Source organism: Triticum aestivum, chromosome 6B (assembly GCF_018294505.1).
Source record: "Triticum aestivum cultivar Chinese Spring chromosome 6B, IWGSC CS RefSeq v2.1, whole genome shotgun sequence".
NCBI lineage: Eukaryota > Viridiplantae > Streptophyta > Magnoliopsida > Poales > Poaceae > Triticum > Triticum aestivum.
The window spans coordinates 675,584,707-675,609,467 of NC_057810.1; the positions used below are offsets into that span (position 1 = coordinate 675,584,707).

General features: G+C 39.8%; 1 protein-coding gene across 2 annotated transcripts; it reads right to left on the bottom strand.

Annotated features, from left to right (window-relative positions):
- Nucleotides 1-5,398: 5,398 nt before the first annotated feature.
- On the bottom strand, nt 5,399-7,985 carry LOC123134811 (uncharacterized). 2 transcript variants are annotated; one of them, XM_044553981.1, is made up of 6 exons: nt 7,839-7,985; nt 7,676-7,762; nt 7,075-7,260; nt 6,563-6,631; nt 6,165-6,311; nt 5,399-5,833 (listed from the first exon to the last, which is right to left on the bottom strand). In XM_044553981.1, exons 1-6 carry the CDS (start codon nt 7,980-7,982, stop codon nt 5,456-5,458), a joined length of 1,011 nt encoding a protein of 336 aa, XP_044409916.1. In that variant the 5' UTR covers nt 7,983-7,985; the 3' UTR covers nt 5,399-5,455. The 2 variants fall into 2 exon arrangements, with proteins under 2 accessions (XP_044409916.1, XP_044409914.1); XM_044553979.1 differs by having other exon boundaries at nt 6,416-6,631.
- Between the last annotated feature and the right edge of the window lie 16,776 nt (nt 7,986-24,761).

Consider the following 24,761-nt stretch of genomic DNA (forward strand, 5'->3'; position numbering starts at 1 on the left):
CTGAAAGGATGCAAGCTAATCATGAAGAAATGAACCTTCATTTCTCACGTCCTCATACTGTTTATCTGTTCTATTGCTTGATGAAATTGACCTGATGATATTGATGTCATATTCTTCACTGATGAAGTATATGAGTTCATAAGTTGCACTAATTCATCTGCAGGATGATCAACCCAAAGCCAATGAGTGGGTACTCGATAGTGGATGTACGAATCACATGACTGGTGACAATAATCTATTGATGGATACTCCTTTATCACCGTCGCATCTGAAGCATATCATCTTTGCTGACAAAGGAAAAAGTCAGGTATTGGGTCTAGGTAAGGTTGCGATCTCAAAGGATCGACACATGGTCAAAGTCATGCTTGTCGAGTCCTTAGGATACAACCTCATGTCTGTCTCAGTGCTTTGTGATCTTGATATGGTTGTTGTCTTTGGCAAATATCGTTGTGTTGTGATCATGGAAGCTGACAATTCCAAAGTCTTTGAAGGCTTTAGGAGAGGAGACTTGTACATTGTTGATTTTTCCACAGGACCACAACCGGCTGTATGCCTACTTGCAAAAGCTTCAGAAGGCTGGCTATGGCATCGACGACTTGGTCATGCTGGCATGAGGAATTTGCACACACTCGCGAAGAAGAAGCATGTCATTGGCATTGAGAATGTCAAATTCCTCAAGGATCACTTATGCGGAGCCTGTGAAGCTGGAAAGATGACAAAGGCCAAGCATCCAACGAAGACTATCATGACTACCACTCGACCATTTGAATTGCTTCACATGGATCTTTTTGGTCCTAATCATTATTTTGCTATTACAAATGATGCATCTCTATATGGCTTTGTTATTGTTGATGATTATTCTCGTTACACATGGGTGCACATTGTCACTTACAAACATGAGGTGCATGAAGTCTTCAAACAATTTTCCTCGAGGGCTTCAACCAAATTTGGTGTGAAGATCAAGCACATCAGAAGTGACAATGGGACTGAGTCAAGAATTCCGGTCTTGATGACTATCTTGATGAGCTTGGTATTACTCATGAGCTATCTACTCCTTATACTTCTCAGCAGAATGGCGTCATGGAGCGCAAGAACGGAACTCTTGTTGAGATGGCTCGCACTATGCTTGATGAATACAAGACGCCTCGTCGTTTCTGGATTGAGGCAATTGATACTGCATGCCACATCATCAACAGAGTATATCTTCACAAATTCTTCAAGAAGACTGCTTATGAACTCCTCACTGATAAGAAACCCAATGTGAGTTACTTCAAAGTCTTCGGTGCTAAATGTTGGATTAGAGATCCTCATCACAATTCTAAATTTGCACCGAAAGCACATGAGAGTTTTATGCTTGGTTACAGAAAGACCTCGCACACCTACAAAGTCTTCAACAATGTTCTCCACAAGGTTGCTGAAATTGTAGATGTGCAGTTTGATGAAACTAATGGCTCGCAAAGAGAGCACCTACCTTCTGTGTTAGATGAACCAGCACCTAAGGAATCTATCAAGTTCAATGCTACTGAGGATGTCATTCCTACCGAAGAATCTGCTGAAGAATTCATTCCAGAACGTGAAGAACGTTGAGATGGCACACCTGAAGAAAATGGTGCTGAGGAAAATGCTCCTGAAGAAAATGCGGATCAAATTCCTCGAAGACAACCCGCTCATCCTCGCATTGCAAACAAAGTGCAAGTCGAGAAGATCATCGATGACATTGAAGCACCATGTCCTCTCACACGCTCAAAAGCTTCACATTTGTCTAACTTTTGTGGGCACTTTGCTTTTGTCTCTATCACAGAGACCACTAAGGTAGATGAAGCATTTCTGGATCCTGAGTGGCACTTTATTGAAAGTTCAAGGGGGATTGATTGGTTGGAATCACCCACCATTATCTATAAAGATAATGTTGTTTGCATTACGCAGATGCAGGAAAGTTATAAAGAGCAACATTAGAACATGTATTTCTTTGAAATTATTTAGTCCCATAGATTCCTAAGAAATGGAGAGCTAAATATTCTTGAAATGAAGTCATGTGATGATCTTGGTGATTTGTTCACTAAGTCTTTACCTAATTCTTCGTTCCAGAAACATGTTAATGGAATTGGTATGAAATGACTTTTTTATTTACAAGGTTCAGGGGGAGAATGCTCCTGAACGATAACCTGTTCGAGATCTTCGGATCTTAAATGTTGCACTCTTTTTCCTTTATGAGTTTTTCAGAAAAAGATTCTCATAGAAGGTTTTTAATGAGGCAATAGTAATGCAAACATTGTAATATGTCGTTTTCTCCTTATTTTCCCAGTGGGTTTTGGAAGGAGCTTTTCATGGCATATTGTATATTTCTCCTCAATTTTTCCTGCAAGGATTTGGAGGAGATTATTCTAAGGATGATAAGTCACAAGGACAAGCAAGGATTAGGGGGAGTGCTAGGATTTAATTATTAATGTAATTGAGGTTAATCCTCCCTTGTACATAGTGCACGTGTGGTTACTGGTTCGGCAACCGTCACGACGTCTCCACACACCCCACCATCGGACGCTTCTATTGCATGCATCTACTCTCCTTGTATATATGATGTGACTATCAATGGAATTGACACGGTTCATTCATTCTTGCGATTGTTTACTAACAACTACAACCAAGAAATGCAACAAAGAGGGCACGAGTGACCCTGTTAAAAAGGCCCGATACAACCGATGCGTCAAGCGAACTATTTTATCAATACGGTCTGTCGCACCAGAAAAGTCATGCCACCTACTACCGAGGCTATGGAGGGAGCGAGCGATGGAGATAAAGCCAGTCAGTACGCCACCGATACAGTTGGTAACACTAGAGGAGACGGAGAGCCTACAGTTGATTCTATGGAAGAAACAGACGATAAAGATCTGTGACGACGTGCTCACATGGATGGAGTTGATGTAGGAACTGCATGAGACACACTCTCGCGCGCAGAAAACCATATATGAGAGACTGCTTGCATAAGTAGATTGATACGATAGAGATGCGTAAAGAAAAAGAGTTGGAGAACATGGTGGCGCGGATCTTCTATGAGGCAATACCAGAGGAATGAACCTAGTTGCAGCCATAAAACACACTACATGATCTATTGAGATCTTACAATGGGCGTTGACAGGGTCTAAATCCTCAACTCCAATCCAGCACGATAGGTGGGAGTGCATCACCGGAGTTCTGCCAACCTGTCTGGAACCGCTACGCGTAGATGGCATAATACACAATCATCATGGGGCATGGCATGTTAAAGAGACATTTGAATTAATCCCTAGCAAGTTTAATTGGAGTTTGGATCAAAGTGAATTTGATCCAAGTGAAACTCGAAGTGCACTTATTTTGTCAAAGTTATATAAATACTAAACAATAAAACAATATCAAAAGGTGGGGTTGATGCCTGATGATGGCAAATACATGTTCTACACATTATTCTAGCAAGAAACCCTACAATCGACCCAGTTTTTGTATTTCCATGATCAGCCAAAGAAGGATATGGGCAACGATTATTGGTGTTTCTAATTGGTAAATACACATGACAGATACAAACACAATGCAAATATAATCACTTACAATTAATCAATGAGAAAAATGCTTCAAATAGTACACCTAAATTTTTGGTTGCATTAGGTGCTTCACTTCTTGGATGAAGTTGGTCTTTGCGTCAATGGCGCAACATATCATCTTTTCATAGAAGGAATGCTTGCTATATGTGCCTTCGATAGATTGTGTGCTTCTTTCCAGGCGACGGGATCTAATGAGGATATTATACGTTGTTACCATCTGTTGCCTCTATTTAGATGAAGAGGACCATGGTCTTCCCGGACCCTGCCTGTCGTGAGCCCTACTCGGACAATGGATCTCACCTTGGCTATATACGAATACGTTATCATGCTGCCTGACTCTTCTTATTTTATGTTTTTTCACTCCGCTCTCTTGTGCCTTTGGCTCACCTTCATTGTCCAGGTCTCCTGTGCACATTCCTTGCCTGGTCTGCTTTGGAGGCATCGGGCACTTGATGCCCACTACCGCCCTGTGCAAGCAAGAAAGGGAGGATCGGGGTCGACTAACATGGTCCACGATGCTAAAAATCTGGGCACCTAGGACCTGGATAAAAGCGATGCACAACACAAGGGCATGAAACACAGTGGCCTGACCGTACGTAAACAAAGACGACTTCCCAATCACCTCCCTTCCACCCTGCTCACCCACGCATTCTTGGCTCGAGGCCCGGGACATTCACCTCACTTTGATGACATGTGAGGCTGTGCGTCCCATCAGTGCACAACCTATCCATCAAATTGGTCATCTGGTTTAGCAGCATTGAAACTAAGGAAGAGAAAATTCCCTGCATGTCCATGGTGGAGCACGAAGATCATCATGTCTCCAATATCCACGATGTACACCTTTAGTACTTTCCTCCGCCCATTAAGGAGGATGCGTCCATCGTTTTCTCATGAGGTCGAGTATGAAGTTGATTTAATATTGACACTAGGATGGAGAACAACATTCATCTCATCATTTGCATCCATAGGAATGATCTCTTGGCCAACTTCGTAATGACCCACAAGCATCCAAATTTGATCAAAAAAGCCAATGACAAACCACATCCCTTCCCAACTTACTCTAGTGCCATTAGTCATCTCCATGTTCTTTACAAATGTTTTGTTACAATATCAAGTTCATAATAAGCTGCCAAATTATCTGTAAATATGACTAGTTTAATATAGAGCCCAAATGTAATGTGATTCACATTTAGTTAGGGAAAAAGATCCATCACACACAGAGTTTCATGTCATCAAAAGTTAATTGTCAGGGGAAGATATGGGCAAGTATGCTCGTCAAAGAAAATAAGAACGAACCATGAGCATAATCATTTGCAAACAATAGAGGAAAAAAACCCTTCAAATAGTTTGTTTAACTTCTATACTGCAGTTGGTCTCTGTGCCAATTGGTGCAATGGGTCATCTAGTCAATATAGGTTCCACCACACAATCGATAGTTATCAATGCAATGAAAGTTAAATCAATGACATTAGTTGAAAGAGGCTTCGTGAAAATCTCGTGTGTCCTCGATATTGATTTGATCAATATAAGTACTTCAACCGACTTGTCTTTAAGCATTATTAAGGACTGGGTCACTTTCTGCACAATTGCACTTTTGTTATAAGGTATGTTCTTGTGATCGAACCAACTATCAAACAATGTTTGCAGCTTTTATAGTGGTTCCTTATTAGTTTCCATCAACCAATTCCTTCTCCTCCTCAGATATCTCTACTCTTACTTGTCGAAAAGGGCTACAACAGATGTCCTACACCGCTGTGGGTTATCATGACTCGGTTTATCCACCACTATACATTTTAGCATGATAAAATCAAAACAATTACATGTACAAGTTGACAAATTATTAGATTATGGAAACTTTATTATAATTGTACAATATATATTTAAACAAAAGCACCAGGTCCACCATAGTAAGTATGCACACCATAGTCATTATATCCATAACCATAAGCCTTCGCAGTATATTTTGATGAACTGGTGATGTCAAGACGAGCTTTCCGGGCATCTGGATTAGCATACTTGTTTTCATTATCTACAATTAGGATATTTCTTACAACTGCCGCTTTTCCACGTTCTTCGGAAGCAAAATGACCACTACCCATCTGCGGAGAGTCTGACGAGGCAGTCGGGCCTTGAACATACCCACCCCATAATGCGTAATTACATTGATCCTTCATGAAATGGAAAATTTCCTTTGGCCAATATCCAAAATGTATGTTTTTTTCACCGTAAGACACCCACCAATTTTTAGTCACCGGGTCCTAGAATAAACCAAGGTTCATGGTCAACACTTCAATAGACTTGAAATGAATACTAGTCAATCAAATGTTTGTGTTGAATTGAAATCATCCTTATAAGTGTATACCATATTAACATCAATATACAATGAAAGAGATATTTTTTTACTCTCCCCTCTATGTCAAAATATTTTCTTAAATATAAAGTTTTTAGTAAGATTGTGCTATCTAATGGTTTGGCCACCTATAAGTTTGTTTTAAGCAATATCTTCAGGTTTTCATCAAAATATAATTCTTGTATTTCATACGACAAAATGAAATACAAGTATCAACAAAAATATTAACATGAGAATACCTTGAAAATGGCAACATCTATGACGTATTGTGGTCCGCCATAGATAGAAACTGGTTTAAGTCTTCCTCCTAGACCAACACTTGAGCTAACTTGTACGAAAGCGCCACAATCATGATCAGGGCAAATTCTGTTCTTTAATCCATCAACCTTTACAGAAAATGTGTTCCAAGGTCAATAACAACTATATCATTGTAAGTCACTCATACTAAAAAATTGAAGAATGCACATCCAAGGAAATAGTTATGGATTACCCAAGCAACGTGAAACCTAGCAAGGCTGTCACCACTGTAGCTTGGATATACCCAAGAACCAACACCTATCCCATCTGCAAGGCCTACTTTTTGTATCCCTTTAATCTGTATCCATGATGCACTTAGATCCTTACTATTATTCTTCACCTTAGGTTCATAGATATTTATTTTAGCTCGCGTTCCGTATAGCACATCTAGATACTCAAATCCTGCAACCTGCAAGCCCAAATAATATATTGGTTTGTTTATAATGGAATACAAATGCTTATTAAACATAAGAAAGATTGACATTGCATCATAACAAAAATTTGATGAACACCACTTAATGGTGCCACTAAGGCGAATATTGACCAAACACTTTGAGAAACTTTCATCCACTCTAATGGCAACACAAATATCAAATTTAAAAATTAAATTGGTTTATACTTTTCAAAACCAGTTCTTTCCATTTACTTATTGGACTACCTTGGACCATCTACTTCATTTAAAGTATGAATTTAATGTGGTAAAATCCTAGAATACAGTTAGATAATTATTGGTGTCACATGTGGATTGAAAGGAAATAAAATTGTTGTGTATTCAAGAACTTCAAGTGAAAGTCAATATCAATATAATCTACCATGATAAACGAATCACTCCAAAATTATATTGAAACTCACCTCCTGTTGTTCATTCTTGCTAATCACTTTGTCAATAGCTTGTACTAGCTTGTGGACCCTTCTGTTGTTGCACAATATTGGAATCATTCCTGTAGGGCACTCAATCAAAGACAATTGGGCTGGTGGCCTGGCATGAATCGACAGGGATTTGGTTGAAACACTCTGTGGGAAAGAGCTTGGTTCCATCTATTTAATTGGAAAATTTTAATCAACATAAAATTTAAGAAAATATTGATCAAAATTGTGCGTGTGCGTGTTTGTGTTATAATGCATAATTAAATATATCCCCACAATTAGTGTAATTCACATATTTATTATTTGGTGATCATATCAAAATGTTGCATATTCATGTTCTAAATTATAAAGAGAGCATGAAGAATAATTTAACAACGCTAGATGTGCGTCAAAATCTTGTTTATGAAGTATTACTATAAACACCAAAATTCCAAAATATTGCTACATGATTACATATACTACCTAGCTACATGCCACTAATTATTTCAAATAACTTACCATTCCTTTATGGATTGAAATAAGAACATATACAATTGACTTAGCCACTATATGAATTTTATAATATATTGATTATAAAAAAACTTGCCTGGATTTTGTGGTGTTTCAGTAGTGGATGGCTAAAGGCTGGTTGTAGGTTCACATCGATGCAGTCATAGACATCTCCTCTGTCAACCTATTATTGTATCTCCTCAACTCAATAAACTCAAAATTGATGATACTGATACAAACTAAGATGAATTCATACATACCACAATAGTATTATTGACTTTCTGATTCAAAGGGACCCCGCTAGTATTCTCGTCTCGTCTTATACAGTTAACTTCTTTTCCTCCGAGGGCTAGAATAAGGCATGCTAAGAGAATGGTCACACTAACATATGTATTTTCTTTCATGGTGGAAATATGAAATGTTTGTTTTGTTAATGTGTCTACCATCACATTTATAAGGTTCCAAACTATCTTGAAATGAATGGTTGTTATTTAAGAACAACAATAACTTGCATTGATGGGTTACAGATATAACATATAAAAAGCATGGTACTAATTGCATAATATACACTAATCGTACTACCTCTTGGTTTTTTATTAACAAAATCTTGAAGTACTAATGTCAAAAAATATTCGACTTATGTATTAAATGGAAAGATCTTCACAATTATTGTCCCATATTTATAATGTTAGCGCTAGGTGACATGTCATCTATACTATAGATAAGATAAGATAGTTGTACGACCTTTTGGTTTCTTATTATTGAAATCTTCGATTAATGCCCAAAAAAATATTTGAGTTATGTAATAAAAAAGTCATCAATTAATGTCCTATATGGATAATGTTCACTAGAGTAGATTGCTCTCCACATAGTGTGCATGTACAAGATGCATCACTCTCTCCTTGCACCATGTCTGCTACGTCAATATGAATGTGAAAGTATTGAGTCTTGAGACCCCATATGAGTTAAAGGTAGGTTTCCTATTCTATGAAGCTCTATCTACCATTGATAAGACTTTCTATGGAATCTGTGATTACTTACCCAAACTGTCTAATTAAGATAGTTGCAAGTGTGGTAGATAAAGTATTAAAGAAAATAAAAATAAAAGTTAGTCTTTGAAAAGTAAAGTTGTAACTGAAGTAAAAGATGGCTTGTGCGTGTGTGTGTGTGTGTGTTTGTTTGTGGAGGAGGTTGTGGTGTTGTAGTGGTTCCAATGGGAGAAAGTATTGTAGGCTATTAATAGTGTAGTAATAAAGTGATTGTGAAAGTGTATCCAATCCCCAAGGTGGATTCCGATACTTCATGCCAACATATCTTGAAGAACTATGCTATAAGTTTATTCCAAACAAAGTTCTTTACTGGAACAACATTCGAATGAAAGGTGATCCTAAAAGGCTTTAAGACAAGTGTTGGCCAAGTCATGTGATTTTTCGTTTTCATTTTAGTGATCCAAGATCACATCGAGTATTTAGGAGTGCCGATACTATAAAAAGGGGACGAGGATGTGAAAACGAGCTATTTGCTCTAGGTGGTCAAAGAGCAAACTACTCAAACCACCTCAAGAAATTCCACTATAACTACCTATTAATTTTCACCTTGGTGCAATCGAATTACTTCCATCAAGATCCACTAAGACACTCCTACAGACGTTTGTTCCAAACCCTACTTCATTCGAAGCCTCCAACATTCCACTCAGATTTACTGAAGCGACGTGGTAATTAAAATTTCTGGGATGACGTCCGAAATTCCAAGAAAAAATTTGTCGGAACTTTCAAAGAGACTATAGAGAGTGCATCATGTGCCAAGGTACTCACCTCGGAGCCACCGACCGAAATCTTTCGAGCCAACCAATTGAATCCAAAGTTGTACTTTTTTTCAACTTGGACCCACCGAACCATTCATGTTAGAGTCTTCATGATGTGCATAAAGTGTGTCATAGCCATATTTCTAGTCCAACTTATTTATACGTCCACGTATCCCACCGGTTCATTTCAAAGAAAATCCACTCCTACCATTTTCTTTGAGAGAAATCCTCCCACTTGTGTTGATTTGAATGGACAATCCACTCCAACCATCCATCAATCCTATGAGATCTCACTAGTAGGAAAAACCTTATACAAATATCTAATTTGTGGAGCCATCACAATAGAAGACACTGCTGGTATTTTGGCAAAATATTAGTGATGTGTGAAACTACATTTATGCTATTGACATTAAGAATTTGGTGGCCTGCAAAACACAATTAATGCATGGGCCTAAACATATGGAGTCGCATAGTCATTCTAGTGGCATATAAACTTTCCTACACTAGTTGTTCACTTACTAGTTGACACAGTGTCCAGGACTAGGGAGTGCTAACCACGTCGGCCCCTTCATAGTGGGTCGGGCCGAGGACCCCTTGATCATCAAAAAATGGGCCAAGACTACCATGCTGATGGCTACTACACAACTTATTCTTGTAGACTCGTGTTGGGCCTCCAAGCGCAGAGTTTTGTAGGACAATACCAATTCTCCGTCAAGTGGATGACCTAAGGTTGGGAGGCGTAGGATGAAGATGGTCTCTCTCAAACAACCCTGCAAACAAATACAGGAAATCTCTTGTGTCCCCAACACATCCAATATAATTTGAGAATTATGATATTCAATTCATTCAACAATTTATTCAAAGGATATAAGTGAAGCACAAGAATGACAAACTACTCCAAAAGATATAAGTGAAGATCAATGAGTAGTTAAACAATTAAGTATCTATGTGAAGGCTATCTCCAAATAAAGATTCCAGATCCAAGTATTGTATTCAAATAGCAAGCAAACCAAAATAAAATGACACACCAAGGAAAGTACACATCATGTGAAGAAGCAAAAACTTAGGCTCAACCGATACTAACCGATAATTGTTGATGAAGAAAGGTGGGATGCCTACCCGGGCATCCCCAATCTTAGATGCTTGAGAATCCTTGAAATATTAACTTGGGATGACTTGAGTATCCCCAATCTTGAGCTATTGTGTCTCCTTAATTCCTCTTATGTCACGGTTTCCCTAAATCTCAGAAACTTCATCCACACAAAACTCAACAAGAACTTGTGAGATAAGTTAAGATATAACAATGAAACATCTTATTATTACCTACTGTAAGAAATCACTAAAATTATAATTAAACATTGCATACTAAATGCTTCTGCATATTTAATACTCCTATCCTCAAATAGAATCATTGAACAAGCAAATATATGCAAACAATGCAATCACAACAGCAATCTGTCTAAACATGATAGTCTATAATGGATGAAGAATGATCTATACTTATTTAACTCAACAAAATCTAAAAAATTACCACATTGTAGAAAGTTTATAATATCATATTGTGTCAAAATTTCAAGCTTTTATCACACTGACTTTTCTAGAGAATTCACGCAATAATAGAAAACTTTTTGTTTTCAAACAACATATAGTCTTGCAAAATAAGCATGGTAAAGGCTATATTTGACACTTTTAATGAAGTAAAAGACACAAAAATATATTCTAAATAACATAGAGAAAATCTTAACAAAAGAAAATGACACTCCAAGCAAAACAAATATCATGTGATGAATAAAAGTATAGCTCCAGGTGAGGTTACCGATAATGTTGAAGACGAAAGAGGGGATGCCTTCCGGGGCATCCCCAAGCTTAGTTGCTTGGGTATTCCTTGAATATTACCTTGGGGGTGCCTTAGGAATACCCAGGCTTAGGTTCTTTCCACTCCTTATTCTACTCATATCGATATCACACCCAAAAGTTGAAAACTTCAATCACACAAAACTTAACGGAACTTCATGAGATAGGTTAGTATGATAAAGAGCAAATCATTCATTTTGGTACTGTTAAACACAAGATTCATAATTGTTCTCACACATTTCCTACTATACCATAACATTTCCACAATTTATATTGACCAATATAAGCCATAGAAACTAGAAAACAAGCAAACTATGCATTGAAAATAGAATCTGTCAAAAACTCAACAGTCTGTAATGATATGAACAATGACCATACTTTTGTACGTCCAAAAATTCTGAAAAATTAGGACAACGTAGGCAATTTGCATATCAATTATCCGTAAAAAATTCAGATCAAAATCACATTCAAGTGAATTATAGAAATTCCTGGACTGGGCGCAAAATTTTCTGTTTTTGCACAGAATCAAGTCAACTATCATCCACACTATCCGAAAGGCTTTTTTGCGAGTACTATCACAAAGGCTTTACTTGGGACTTTATTGAAACAAAAGCTAGAAAACATGATTACTACAGTAGCTTAATCACATTAACACACAAAAACAGTAGGTATAAACAATGGGCTGTCTCCCAACAGACGCTTTTCTTTTATGCCTTTTAGCTAGGCATGATGATTTCAATGATGCTCACATAGAAGTAAAGAATTGAAACATAATGGGGGCATCATGAATCATATGTTACTCTATCATAATGATTTTCAGTGGCATCATGAATGGATTCATCAATATAGCTATCACATAAAGCATTCTTTTCATGATCCACAAGCATAGAAATTTTATTACTCTCCACACAAGCAAAATTCTTCTCATCAATAATAGTGGGAGTATCATATGAAACTCGAATACTGCAAATTGTTTCCACATTGAAGGAGTAATGTTCAGTAATAGAATATTCATAATTATGACAAGTTTTGTAAACATAATCATCACTACTTTTTATAACATAAGTGTCATCACAATAATCAACATAAGTAGCAACCTTGTTCTCATCATAATCAATTGAAACATCTTCCAAGATAGTGGAATTATTACTAAATAAAGTCATGACCTCTCCCAATCCACTTTTACAATTATAATAAGATTCAACACCCTCCAAAATAGTGGGATAATTATTATCTAAAGCTTACACTCTTACAAACCCACTTTCATACATATTGCAATCATAAAAATAGGAGGCATGCAATCATCATAACAAATTTGATCATCCAAACTAGGGCGACTAAAAAGATCATCTTCATTAATCATATCACCCTAAGCTTCGGACAAACATTAATTGCAGTAAATAAATTCTCAAGCATATCATTCTCATCAAACATAGCATCCCCAAGCTTGTGGCTTGGCATATCATAAGCATAATCACTCTCATCATTAATAGTATGAATAGCACCAATAGTATAATAGTTATTATCATCATAATTTTCTAAGTTGGTGCCAAAAAGATATTTAAGATTATAAGAAGTATCATTATTTTCCCAATCATAATTATCACAACTAGTAATAGGCATAACAAAATCATCCTCGTTAGTTTGTTCGGACATTATGCCATAAGACAAAGAAGAAATATCATCATCAAGTGTATCATCTTCCACAATTATTTTTGATTCATTCTCATGAGGCACAACAAAAATAGGAGAAACATTATTTTGGAGGGATACCTTTTTACCTCTACTCTTTCTTCTTTTCTTCGTCACCACATCATGTGTGGGTTTAATCAATTTTTTCGAGCTTCTTATTGATGAGATTGGTTGAATAGGGAGCTCCTTATCGTCAGCTATTTCATCATGAGAGACAATAGGAGGGAAAGTGGAAATACTTACCCTTTCATTAGTATTACTTTTACTTTCCATTGGTTTTCCCGTCTTTCTATAGTTGGCAATATAAACATTTTCATTGCAATTTACCATACAAAGCACATAGATTTCTTCCAAAGTAGTTTCAGCATGGCGTATGAATATGAATGCTTCAAACAAACTATTTTTATGTGACAATTCTTCACACCCCCAAAATAAACAAAATTCATTATAAAGTTCAAGGGTGGTTAAGTCATTACAATATTTGGCCATGATTCAATCATGAAAAAGCATGCATTGAAAATTAAGATGACCAACTTTATTGCAAAGTTCACAAGTAATGGGATAAAGAGAACATAATTTTATAGCAAATTCATCTATACTTGAGCAACAAATTGGTTCAATCATGTTTATGCTTCTTGCAAAATCTATCATCCCTATAAGGCACGTCTTCACAAACTTTATGCACTCCACAAAAATCGACATGCTTATAAGAAACATTTTTTTCATGACTAGTGCAATCATCATTAGTAGTTTGTATATTCATAGAATTAATACTAACAACATTGCAATCATGCTCATCATTCAAAGATTTTATTCCAAACATTTTATTGAATTCTTCTTCTATCAATTGAGCGCAATTTTCTATTCCATCATTTTCAAGAAAGACATGATAAAGATGAATAATATGAGGCAACCTCAGTTCCCTTTTTTGTAGTTTTCTTTTATAAACCCAACTAGCGATAAAACAAGAAACTAAAAGATTCAATTGCAAGATCTAAAGATATACCTTCAAGCATGATATGTCTCCGTCGTATCTATAACTTTTGATTGTTTCATGTCAATATTATACAACTTTTACATACTTTTGGCAACAATTTATATGATTTATTGGACTAATCTATTGATCCAGTGTTTCGCAGAATATGCATATCAAACAAAGTCCAAACGCGATAAAAGTTTATGAAGAATTATTTTGGAATATTTGTGATTTTTGGGAGGTGGAATCAACACAAACGAGGGCCTACAGCTCCCAAGATGCACCAGGGCGCGCCCAAGTATCTTGTGCCCTCCCCATAAGTCGGTTGGAGCTCTATTTCAGGCGCAAGGAAGCTTATATTAAAAAAAATCATGTTAAAATCTCATCGCAATCGGAGTTATGGATCTCCGGATATTTAAGAACTAGTTTCCGGCCAGATCTGGAGAACGTGAAACAAAAGAGAACAAAGAGGGAGATCCATCTCGAAGGGGATCTTGCCCCTCTGCCGCCATGGAGGTGATGGACCAGAGGGGGAACTCTCCTTCCATCTAGGAGGGAGGCTAAGGAAGAAGAAGAAGGAGGGGGCTCTCTCCCCCTCTCTCCCGGTGGTGCCGGAACGCCACCGGGGCAATCATCATGTGACTACGATCTACTCCAACAACTCCGTCATATTTACCAACATCTACATCACCTTCCCCCATCTATATCCAGCGGCCCACTCTCCCGCAACATGCTATACCCTCTACTTTAACATGGTGCTTTATGCTTCATACTGTTACCCAATGATATGTTGCCATCCTATGATGTCTGAGTATATTTTTGTTGTCCTACCGGTAAACGATGAATTGCTATGGTTGGTTTAATTTTCTTGTGGTTATGTCGCTGTCCTTTGGTGCCCATCATATGAGTGCGTGTGTGGATCACACCATAGGGTTAGTTGTATGTTGATAGGACTATGCATTGGAGGGAAAGGGGACAACAACTTCAGCCTACCATAGAAATTGATGCATACGGGATTGAAGGGGGACCAATATATATCTTAAGGCCATGGTTTGGTTTTACCTTAATGAACGTTAGTAGTTGCGAATGCTTGCTAATTGTTCCAATCATAAGTGCATAGAGTTCTAAGTAAGGGACGACATGCTAGCAGTGGCCTCTGCCACATAAAAACTTGCTATCGGTCTAGTAACATAGTCAATTGCTAAGGGACAATTCATCAAATCCTACCACCACCAATCCACACTCTTTTTACCAAGTTATTTGTTTCTTTATTTAAACAACACCTAAATTTTTATTTTTACGTTCTTTATTATCTTGCAAACCTATCCACACCTACAAAGCACTTCTACTTTTATTCTTGTTCTAGGTAAAGCAAACATTAAGCGTCCGTAGAGTTATATCGGTGGTCGATAGAACTTGAGGGAATATTTGTTCTACCTTTAGCTCCTTGTTGGATTCGACACTCTTATTTATTGAAAAAGGCTACAAATGACCCCCTATACTTGTGGGTTATCAAGACCTTTTTCTTGCGCCGTTACCGGGGAGCAATAGCATGGGGTCAATATTCTCGTGTGTGCTTGTTTGCTTTTATCACTAAGTAGTTTTTTTTGTTCTAAGTTGTTCTCTATCTTTAGTTACGGGTAGGAAACACAAAATACCAAAAAAAAAGTTGTACTTACTAAACCAATGGTTGATTAACCACCCAAAATCTATCATACTGTAAAGCTTTCTACTTGGATCATCTTCAATCCATTTGTGCTCGTGCTGAAAACCCAACTAGCTTAGTTGAGGGAAAATCATTGAATGAGCATGCTTATTATGTGCGACACCGCTTATCTCAAAAGGGAAACTTTTATGGCATCATATTAATAGTTTGTATTGCTATGCTTTGAATTTATGTGAAATACATGATTTTACTTGTTGTTCTGAAGACCCTAAAAAACACATTCCCTTCCAATGTGAGTTTAAGGATAATGAAATTTTATCTTCTTATGCCAAGGGTGTTTATAATTATTATGATGTTGAACAAACTGAGGAATCTATTGCTTTTAAGGGTGCTTATGAAATTGCTTCTTTGATTAAAAAGTATGATGCTACTCTTTACAAATCTGAAAAGTTTTCCATACTTAAATATTGCTATGAAAAATATGCTTCTAATGCTTATGTTAAACTATATATTGAGGACTCCTCCGCTGTCCAAGAGGAGACTAATATTTTGCAGGAAGCTATGGAAGAACAAATTGATGAAACTGTGAGCTCATTGGATGAAAAAGATGATGAGGAGAGCGAAGAACAAAAGGAGGAAGAGCGGATTAGCTACCCGTTCCCACCTTCTAATGAGAGTAACTCTTCAACTCATACATTATTTTATTTCCCTTCATGCTTAGCGAAGGATGAATGCTACGATAATTGCTATGATCCCGTTGATTCTTTTAAAATATCCGTTTTTGATGAACTTGATGCTTGCTATGCTTGTGGCCATGATGTCAATATGAATTATGCTTATGGAGATGAACTTGCTATAGTTCCTTGTGTTAAGAATGAAATTGTTGCTATTGCACCCAAACATGATAGTCCTATTATCTTTCTGAATTCTCCAAACTACACTATATCGGGGAAGGTTGTTTTTATTAAGGATTATATTGATTGGTTGCGTTCTACCGTTACACATGATGATTTTGATGAATATAATATGCATGTGCTTGCTGCTCCTACTTGCAATTATTATAAGAGAGGAACTACAACTCAACCTCTCTATGTTTCCAGCATGACAAAATTGCAAGAAACTGCTTATGCTATGTATTGGCCTTAACTTGATGTGCACGAATTGTTCTTTTATGACATGTCGATGCATAGGAAGAGAGTTACACTCCGTTATTACATGATATATGTTGCTTTGTGAACACTACTAAATTATAATTAAAATTGGCTTTGATATACCTTGGGATCCGGGTGTTGGGGAACGTTGTAGAAAATAAAAATTTTCTACGCTTCAGCAAGATCAATCTATGGAGTCATCTAGCAACAAGAGAGAGGAGTGCATCTACATACCCTTGTAGATCACGAGCGGAAGCATTCAAGAGAACGGGGTTGAGGGAGACGTACTCGTCGTGATCCAAATCACCGAAGATCCTAGTGCCGAACGGACGGCACCTCCGCGTTCAACACACGTACGGTTGGGGAAGACGTATCCTCCTTCTTGATCCAGCAAGAGGAAAGGAGAGGTTGATGGATATTCAGCAGCACGATGGCGTGGTGGTGGAAGTAGCGGCGATCTTGGCAGGGCTTTGCCAAGCTCAGCGAGAGGGAGAGGTGTTACAGGGGGTGAGGGAGGCGCCAGGGACTAGGGTGCAGCTGCCCTCCCTCCCCCCTCTTTATATAGGGGCCCTGGGGGCGCCGGCCCCCTATAGATCTAATCTCAAGGGGCGGCGTCCAAGGGGGGGGGGGAACATGCCCCCCAAGCCAAGTGGGGCACCCCCCACCCCTAGGGTTTCCAACCCTAGGCGTAGGGGGAGGCCCAAGGGGGGCGCACCAGCCCACCAGGGGCTGGTTCCCTTCCCTCTTCAGCCCACGGGGCCCTCCGGGATAGGTGGTCCCACCCGGTCGACCCCTGGGACCCTTCCGGTGGTCCCGGTACAATACCGGTGACCCCCGAAACTTTCCCGGTGGCCGAAACTGGACTTCCTATATACAATTCTTCACCTCCGGACCATTCCGGAACTCCTCGTGACGTCCGAGATCTCATCCGGGACTCCGAACAACTTTCGGGTTACTGCATACTAATATCTCTACAACCCTAGTGTCACCGAACCTTAAGTGTGTAGACCCTACGGGTTCGGGAATCGCGTAGACATGACCGAGGCAGCTCTCCGGCCAATAACCAATAGCGGGATCTGGATACCCATGTTGGCTCCCACATGTTCCACGATGATCTCATCGAATGAACCACGATGTCGAGGATTCAAGTAATCCCGTATACAATTCCCTTTGTCAATCGGTACGTTACTTGCCCGAGATTCGATCGTTGGTATCCCAATACCTCGTTCAATCTCGTTACCGGCAAGTCACTTTACTCGTACCATAATGCATGATCCCGTGACCAAACACTTGGTCACATTGAGCTCATTATGATTATGCATTACCGAGTGGGCCCAAACATACCTCTCCGTCATACGGAGTGACAAATCCCAGTCTCGATCCGTGTCAACCCAACAGATACTTTCGGGGATACCTGTAGTATACCTTTATAGTCACATAGTTACGTTATGACGTTTGGTACACCCAAAGCACTCCCACGGCATCCGGGAGTTACACGATCTCATGGTCTAAGGAAATGATACTTGACATTGGAAAAGCTCTAGCAAACGAACTACACGATCTTGTGCTATGCTTAGGATTGGGTCTTGTCCATCACATCATTCTCCTAATGATGTGATCCCGTTATCAATGACATCCAATGTCCATAGTCAGGAAACCATGACTATCTGTTGATCAATGAGCTAGTCAACTAGAGGCTCACTAGGGACATGTTATGGTCTATGTATTCACACATGTATTATGATTTCCGGATAACACAATTATAGCATGAATAATAGACAATTATCATGAACAAGGTAATATAATAATAATCATTTTATTATTGCCTCTAGGGCATATTTCCAACAGTCTCCCACTTGCACTAGAGTCAATAATCTAGTTACATTGTGATGAATCGAACACCCATAGAGTTCTGGTGTTGATCATGTTTTGCTTGTGGAAGAGGTTTAGTCAACGGATCTGCGACATTCAGATCCGTATGCACTTTGCAAATATCTATGTCTCCATCTTGAACATTTTCACGAATGGAGTTGAAGCAACGCTTGATGTGCCTGGTCTTCTGGTGAAACCTGGGCTCCTTGGCAAGGGCAATAGCTCCAGTGTTGTCACAGAAGAGAGTGATCGGCCCTGACACATTGGGTATGACTCCTAGGTCGGGGATGAACTCCTTCATCCAGATTGCTTCATGCGCTGCCTCCGAGGCTGCCATGTACTCCGCTTCACATGTAGATCCCGCCACGACGCTTTGCTTGCAACTGCACCAGCTTACTGGCCCTCCATTCAAAATATACACGTATCCGGTTTGTGACTTAGAGTCACCCAGATCTGTGTCAAAGCTAGCGTCGACGTAACCCTTTACAACGAGCTCTTTGTCACCTCCATAAATGAGAAACGTATCCTTAGTCCTTTTCAGGTACTTCAGGATATTCTTGACCGCTGTCCTGTGTTCCATGCCAGGATTACTTTGGTACCTTCCTACCAAACTTACGGCAAGGTTTACATCAGGTCTGGTACACAGCATGGCATACATAATAGACCCTATAGCCGAGGCATAGGGGATGGCACTCATCTTTTCTCTATCTTCTGCTGTGGTCGGGCATTGAGCTGAGCTCAATTTCACACCTTGCAACACAGGCAAGAACCCCTTCTTGGACTGATCCATATTGAACTTCTTCAATATCTTATCAAGGTATGTGCTTTGTGAAAGACCTATGAGGCATCTCGATCTATCCCTATAGATCTTGATGCCTAATATGTAAGCAGCTTCTCCAAGGTCCTTCATTGAAAAACACTTATTCAAGTAGGCCTTAATGCTATCCAAAAGTTCTATATCATTTCCCATCAAAAGTATGTCATCTACATGTAATATGAGAAATGCTACAGAGCTCCCACTCACTTTCTTGTAAACGCAGGCTTCTCCATAAGTCTGCATAAACCCAAACGCTTTGATAATCTCATCAAAGCGAATGTTCCAACTCCGAGATGCTTGCACCAGCCCATAAATGGATCGCTGGAGTTTGCATACCTTGTTAGCATTCTCAGGATCGACAAAACCTTCCAGCTGCATCATATACCGTTCTTCCTTAAGGTTAAGGAATGCCGTTTGACGTCCATTTGCCATATCTCATAATCATAGTATGCGGCAATTGCTAAAATGATTCGGATGGACTTCAGCTTTGCTACAGGAGAGAAAGTCTCATCGTAGTCAACCCCTTGAACTTGTCGATAACCCTTAGCGACAAGTCGAGCTTTATAGATGGTAACATTACCATCCGCGTCCGTCTTCTTCTTAAAGATCCATTTGTTTTCTATCGCTCGCCGATCATCGGGAAAGTCTGTCAAAGTCCACACTTTGTTTTCATACATGGATCCTATCTCGGATTGCATGGCTTCAAGCCATTTGTTGGAAGCTAGGCCCGCCATTGCTTCTTTATAGTTTGAAGGTTCACCGTTGTCTAACAACATGATTTCCAGGACAGCGTTGCCATACCACTCTGGTGTGGAACGTGTCCTCGTGGACCTACGAAGTTCAGTAGTAACTTGATCCGAAGTACCTTGATCATCATCATTAATTTCCTCTCTAGTCGGTGTAGGCACCACAGGAACATCTTCCTGAGCTGCGCTACTTACCGGTTCAAGAGGTAGTACTTCATCAAGTTCCACTTTCCTCCCACTTACTTCTTTCGAGAGAAACTCTTTCTCCAGAAAGGACCCGTTCTTGGCAACAAAGATCTTGCCTTCGGATCTGAGGTAGAAGGTATACCCAATGGTTTCCTTAGGGTATCCTATGAAGATGCATTTTTCCGACTTGGGTTCGAGCTTTTCAGGTTGAAGTTTCTTGACATAAGCATCGCATCCCCAAACTTTTAGAAACGACAGCTTAGGTTTCTTCCCAAACCATAATTCATACGGTGTCGTCTCAACGGATTTAGACGGTGCCCTATTTAAAGTGAATGTAGCTGTCTCTAGTGCGTATCCCCAAAATGATAGCGGTAAATCGGTGAGTGACATCATATATCACACCATATCCAATGGAGTGCAATTACGACGCTCGGACACACCGTTACGCTGAGGTGTTCTAGGCGGCGTGAGTTGTGAAACGATTCCACATTTCCTTAAGTGCGTACCAAATTCGTGACTTAAATATTCTCCTCCATGATCTGATCGTAAGAACTTTATTTTTTGGTCATGTTGATTCTCTACCTCATTCTGAAATTCCTTGATCTTTTCAAAGGTCTCAAACTTGTGTTTCATCAAATAGACATACCCATATCTACTTAAGTCATTAGTGAGAGTGAGAACATAATGATAGCCACCGCGAGCCTCAACGCTCATTGGACCGCACATATGAGTATGTATAATTTCCAATAAGTTGGTTGCTCGCTCCATTGTTCCGGAGAACAGAGTCTTGGTCATTTTACCCATGAGGCATGGTTCGCACGTGTCAAATGATTCAAAATCAAGAGACTCCAAAAGTCCATCTGTATGGAGCTTCTTCATGCGTTTGACACCAATGTGACCAAGGCGGCAGTGCCACAGATATGTGGGACTATCATTATCAATCTTACATCTTTTGGTATTCACACTATGAATATGTGTAACATCACGTTCGAGATTCATTAAGAATAAACCATTGACCAGCGGGGCATGACCATAAAACATATCTCTCATATAAATAGAACAACCATTATTCTCGGATTTAAATGAGTAGCCATCTCGTATTAAACGAGATCCAGATACAATGTTCATGCTCAAAGCTGGCACTAAATAACAATTATTGAGGTTTAAAACTAATCCCGTAGGTAAATGTAGAGGTAGCGTGCCGACGGCGATCACATCGACCATGGAACCATTCCCGACGTGCATCGTCACCTCGTCCTTCGCCAGTCTCCGCTTATTCCGCAGCTCCTGTTTTGAGTTACAAATATGAGCAACCGCACCGGTATCAAATACCCAGGAGCTACTACGAGTACTGGTAAGGTACACATCAATTACATGTATATCACATATACCTTTAGTGTTGCCGGCCTTCTTGTCCGCTAAGTATTTGGGGCAGTTCCGCTTCCAGTGTCCGCTTCCCTTGCAATAAAAGCACTCAGTCTCAGGTTTGGGTCCATTCTTTGGCTTCTTCCCGGCAACTGGCTTACCGGGCGCGGCAACTCCCTTGCCGCCCTTATTGAAGTTCTTCTTACCCTTGCCTTTCTTGAAACTAGTGGTTTTAATGACCATCAACACTTGATGTTCCTTTTTGATTTCCACCTCCGCTGATTTCAGCATTGAAAATACTCCAGGAATAGTTTTCACCATCCCCTGCATATTGTAGTTCATCACAAAGCTCTTGTAGCTAGATGGGAGCGACTGAAGGATTCTGTCAATGACCGCCTGGTCCGGTAGGTTAATGTCCAACTGGTACAAGCGGCTGTGCAACCCAGACATGTTGAGTATGTGCTCACTGACAAAACTATTTCCCTCCATCTTACAACTGTAGAACTTGTCGGAGACTTCATATCTCTCGACCTGGGCATGAGCTTGGAAAACCATTTTCATCTCTTCGAACATCTCATATGCTCCGTGTTGCTCAAAACGCTTTTGGAGCACCGGTTCTAAGCTGTAAAGCATGCCGCACTGAACGAGGGAGTAATCATCAGCACGCGACTGCCAAGCGTTCATAACGTCTTGGTTCTCTAGGATGGGTTCTTCACCTAGCGCTGCTTCTAGGACATATGCTTTCTTGGCAGCTATGAGGATGATCCTCAGGTTCCGGACCCAGTTCGTATAGTTGCTGCCATCATCTTTCAGCTTGGTTTTCTCTAGGAACGCGTTGAAGTTGAGGTTGACATGAGCGTGGGCCATTTGATCTACAAGACATTTTGCAAAGGTTTTTAGACTAAGTTCATGATAATTAAGTTCATCTAATCGAATTATTTAATGAACTCCCACTCAGATTAGACATCCCTCTAGTCATCTAAGTGATACATGATCCGACTCAACTAGACCGTGTCCGATCATCACGTGAGACGGAGTAGTCATCATCGGTGAACATCTCCATGTTGATCGTATCTTCCATACAACTCATGTTCGACCTTTCGGTCTCTTGTGTTCCGAGGCCATGTCTATACATGCTAGGCTCGTCAAGTCAACCTAAGTGTTTTGCATGTGTAAATCTGTCTTACACCCGTTGTATGTGGACGTTGGAATCTATCACACCCGATCATCACGTGGTGCTTCGAAACAACGAACTTTCGCAATGGCGCACAGTTAGGGGGAACACTTTCTTGAAAATATTGTGAGGGATCATCTTATTTACTACCGTCGTTCTAAGCAAATAAGATGCAAAAAAGATGATAAACATCACATGCAATCAAATAGTGACATGATATGGCCAATATCATATTGCTCCTTGGATCTCCATCTTCAGGGCGCCATGATCATCTTCGTCACCGGCATGACACCATGATCTCCATCATCATGATCTCCATCATTGTGTCTCCATGAAGTTGTTCGCCAACTATTACTTCTACTACTATGGCTAACGGTTTAGCAATAAAGTAAAGTAATTACATGGCGTTTATTCATTGACACGCAGGTCATACAATAATTAAGACAACTCCTATGGCTCCTGCCGGTTGTCATACTCATCGACATGCAAGTTGTGATTCCTATTACAAGAACATGATCAATCTCATACATCACATATATATCATTCATCACAACCTTTTTGGCCATATCACATCACAAGGCATATGCTACAAAAACAAGTTAGACGTCCTCTAATTGTTGTTGCATGTTTTTAGTGGCTGCAATAGGGTTGTAGCAAGAACTTTTCTTACCTATATAAAACCACAATGTGATATGCCAATTTCTATTTACCCTTCATAAGGACCCTTTTCATCGAATCCGATCCGACTAAAGTGGGAGAGACATACACCCGCTAGCCACCTTATGCAACTAGTGCATGTCAGTCGGTGGAACCTGTCTCACGTAAGAGTACGTGTAAGGTCGGTCCGGGCCGCTTCATCCCGTGATGCTACCGAAACAAGATAAGACTAGTAGTGTCAAGAAAATTGACAACATCTACGCCCACAACAATATTGTGTTCTACTCGTGCATAGAAACTACGCATAGACCTAGCTCTGATACCACTGTTGGGGAACGTTGCAGAAAATAAAATTTTTCTATGCTTCACCAAGATCAATCTATGGAGTCATCTAGCAACGAGAGAGAGAGGAGTGCATCTACATACCCTTGTAGATCACGAGCGGAAGCGTTCAAGAGAACATGGTTGAGGGAGTCGTACTTGTCGTGATCCAAATCACCGAACATCCCAGTGCCGAACGGACGGCACCTCCATGTTCAACAAACATACGGTTGGGGAAGACATCTCCTCCTTGATCCAGCAAGGGAAAAGGAGAGGTTGATGGAGATTCAGCAGCACGACGGCGTGGTGGTGGAAGTAGTGGCGATCTTGGCAGGGCTTCGCCAAGGTCAGCGAGAGGGAGAGGTGTTACGGGGGGTGAGGAAGGCGCCAGGGACTAGGATGCGGCTGCCCTCCCTCCCCCTCTTTATATAGGGGCCCTGGGGGTGCGCCGGCCCCTAGAGATCTAATCTCAAGGGGGCGGCGGCCAGGGGGGGGGGAACTTGCCCCCCAAGCCATGTGGGGCGCCGCCACTCCTAGGGTTTCCAACCCTAGGCGCAGGGGGAGGCCCAAGGGGGGCGCACCAGCCCACCAGGGGTTGATTGTAACACCCCAAAAATTTAACCAGGTTTTTGTTACTAAAATTTTGCCAAGAGTTTAATTTTTTTGCCTGCAAGAATATCTCTGTTGATTTCAAAACTTTTCCTTTCATATTAAGGAGTTTTTCCCAAGTGGATCCTTCCAAAACATATTGGACTTATTTTTTCCTCTCATTTAAAAACATCTCTCTATCAGTTGATTTATTTATTAAATTATTTCACCCTGAGCTTTATTCATTAAAATGACTTGTTTTAAGTTTTGGAGCTCTTTTTGTACTACAACCAGTTGATAGATTTTTCTAAAAA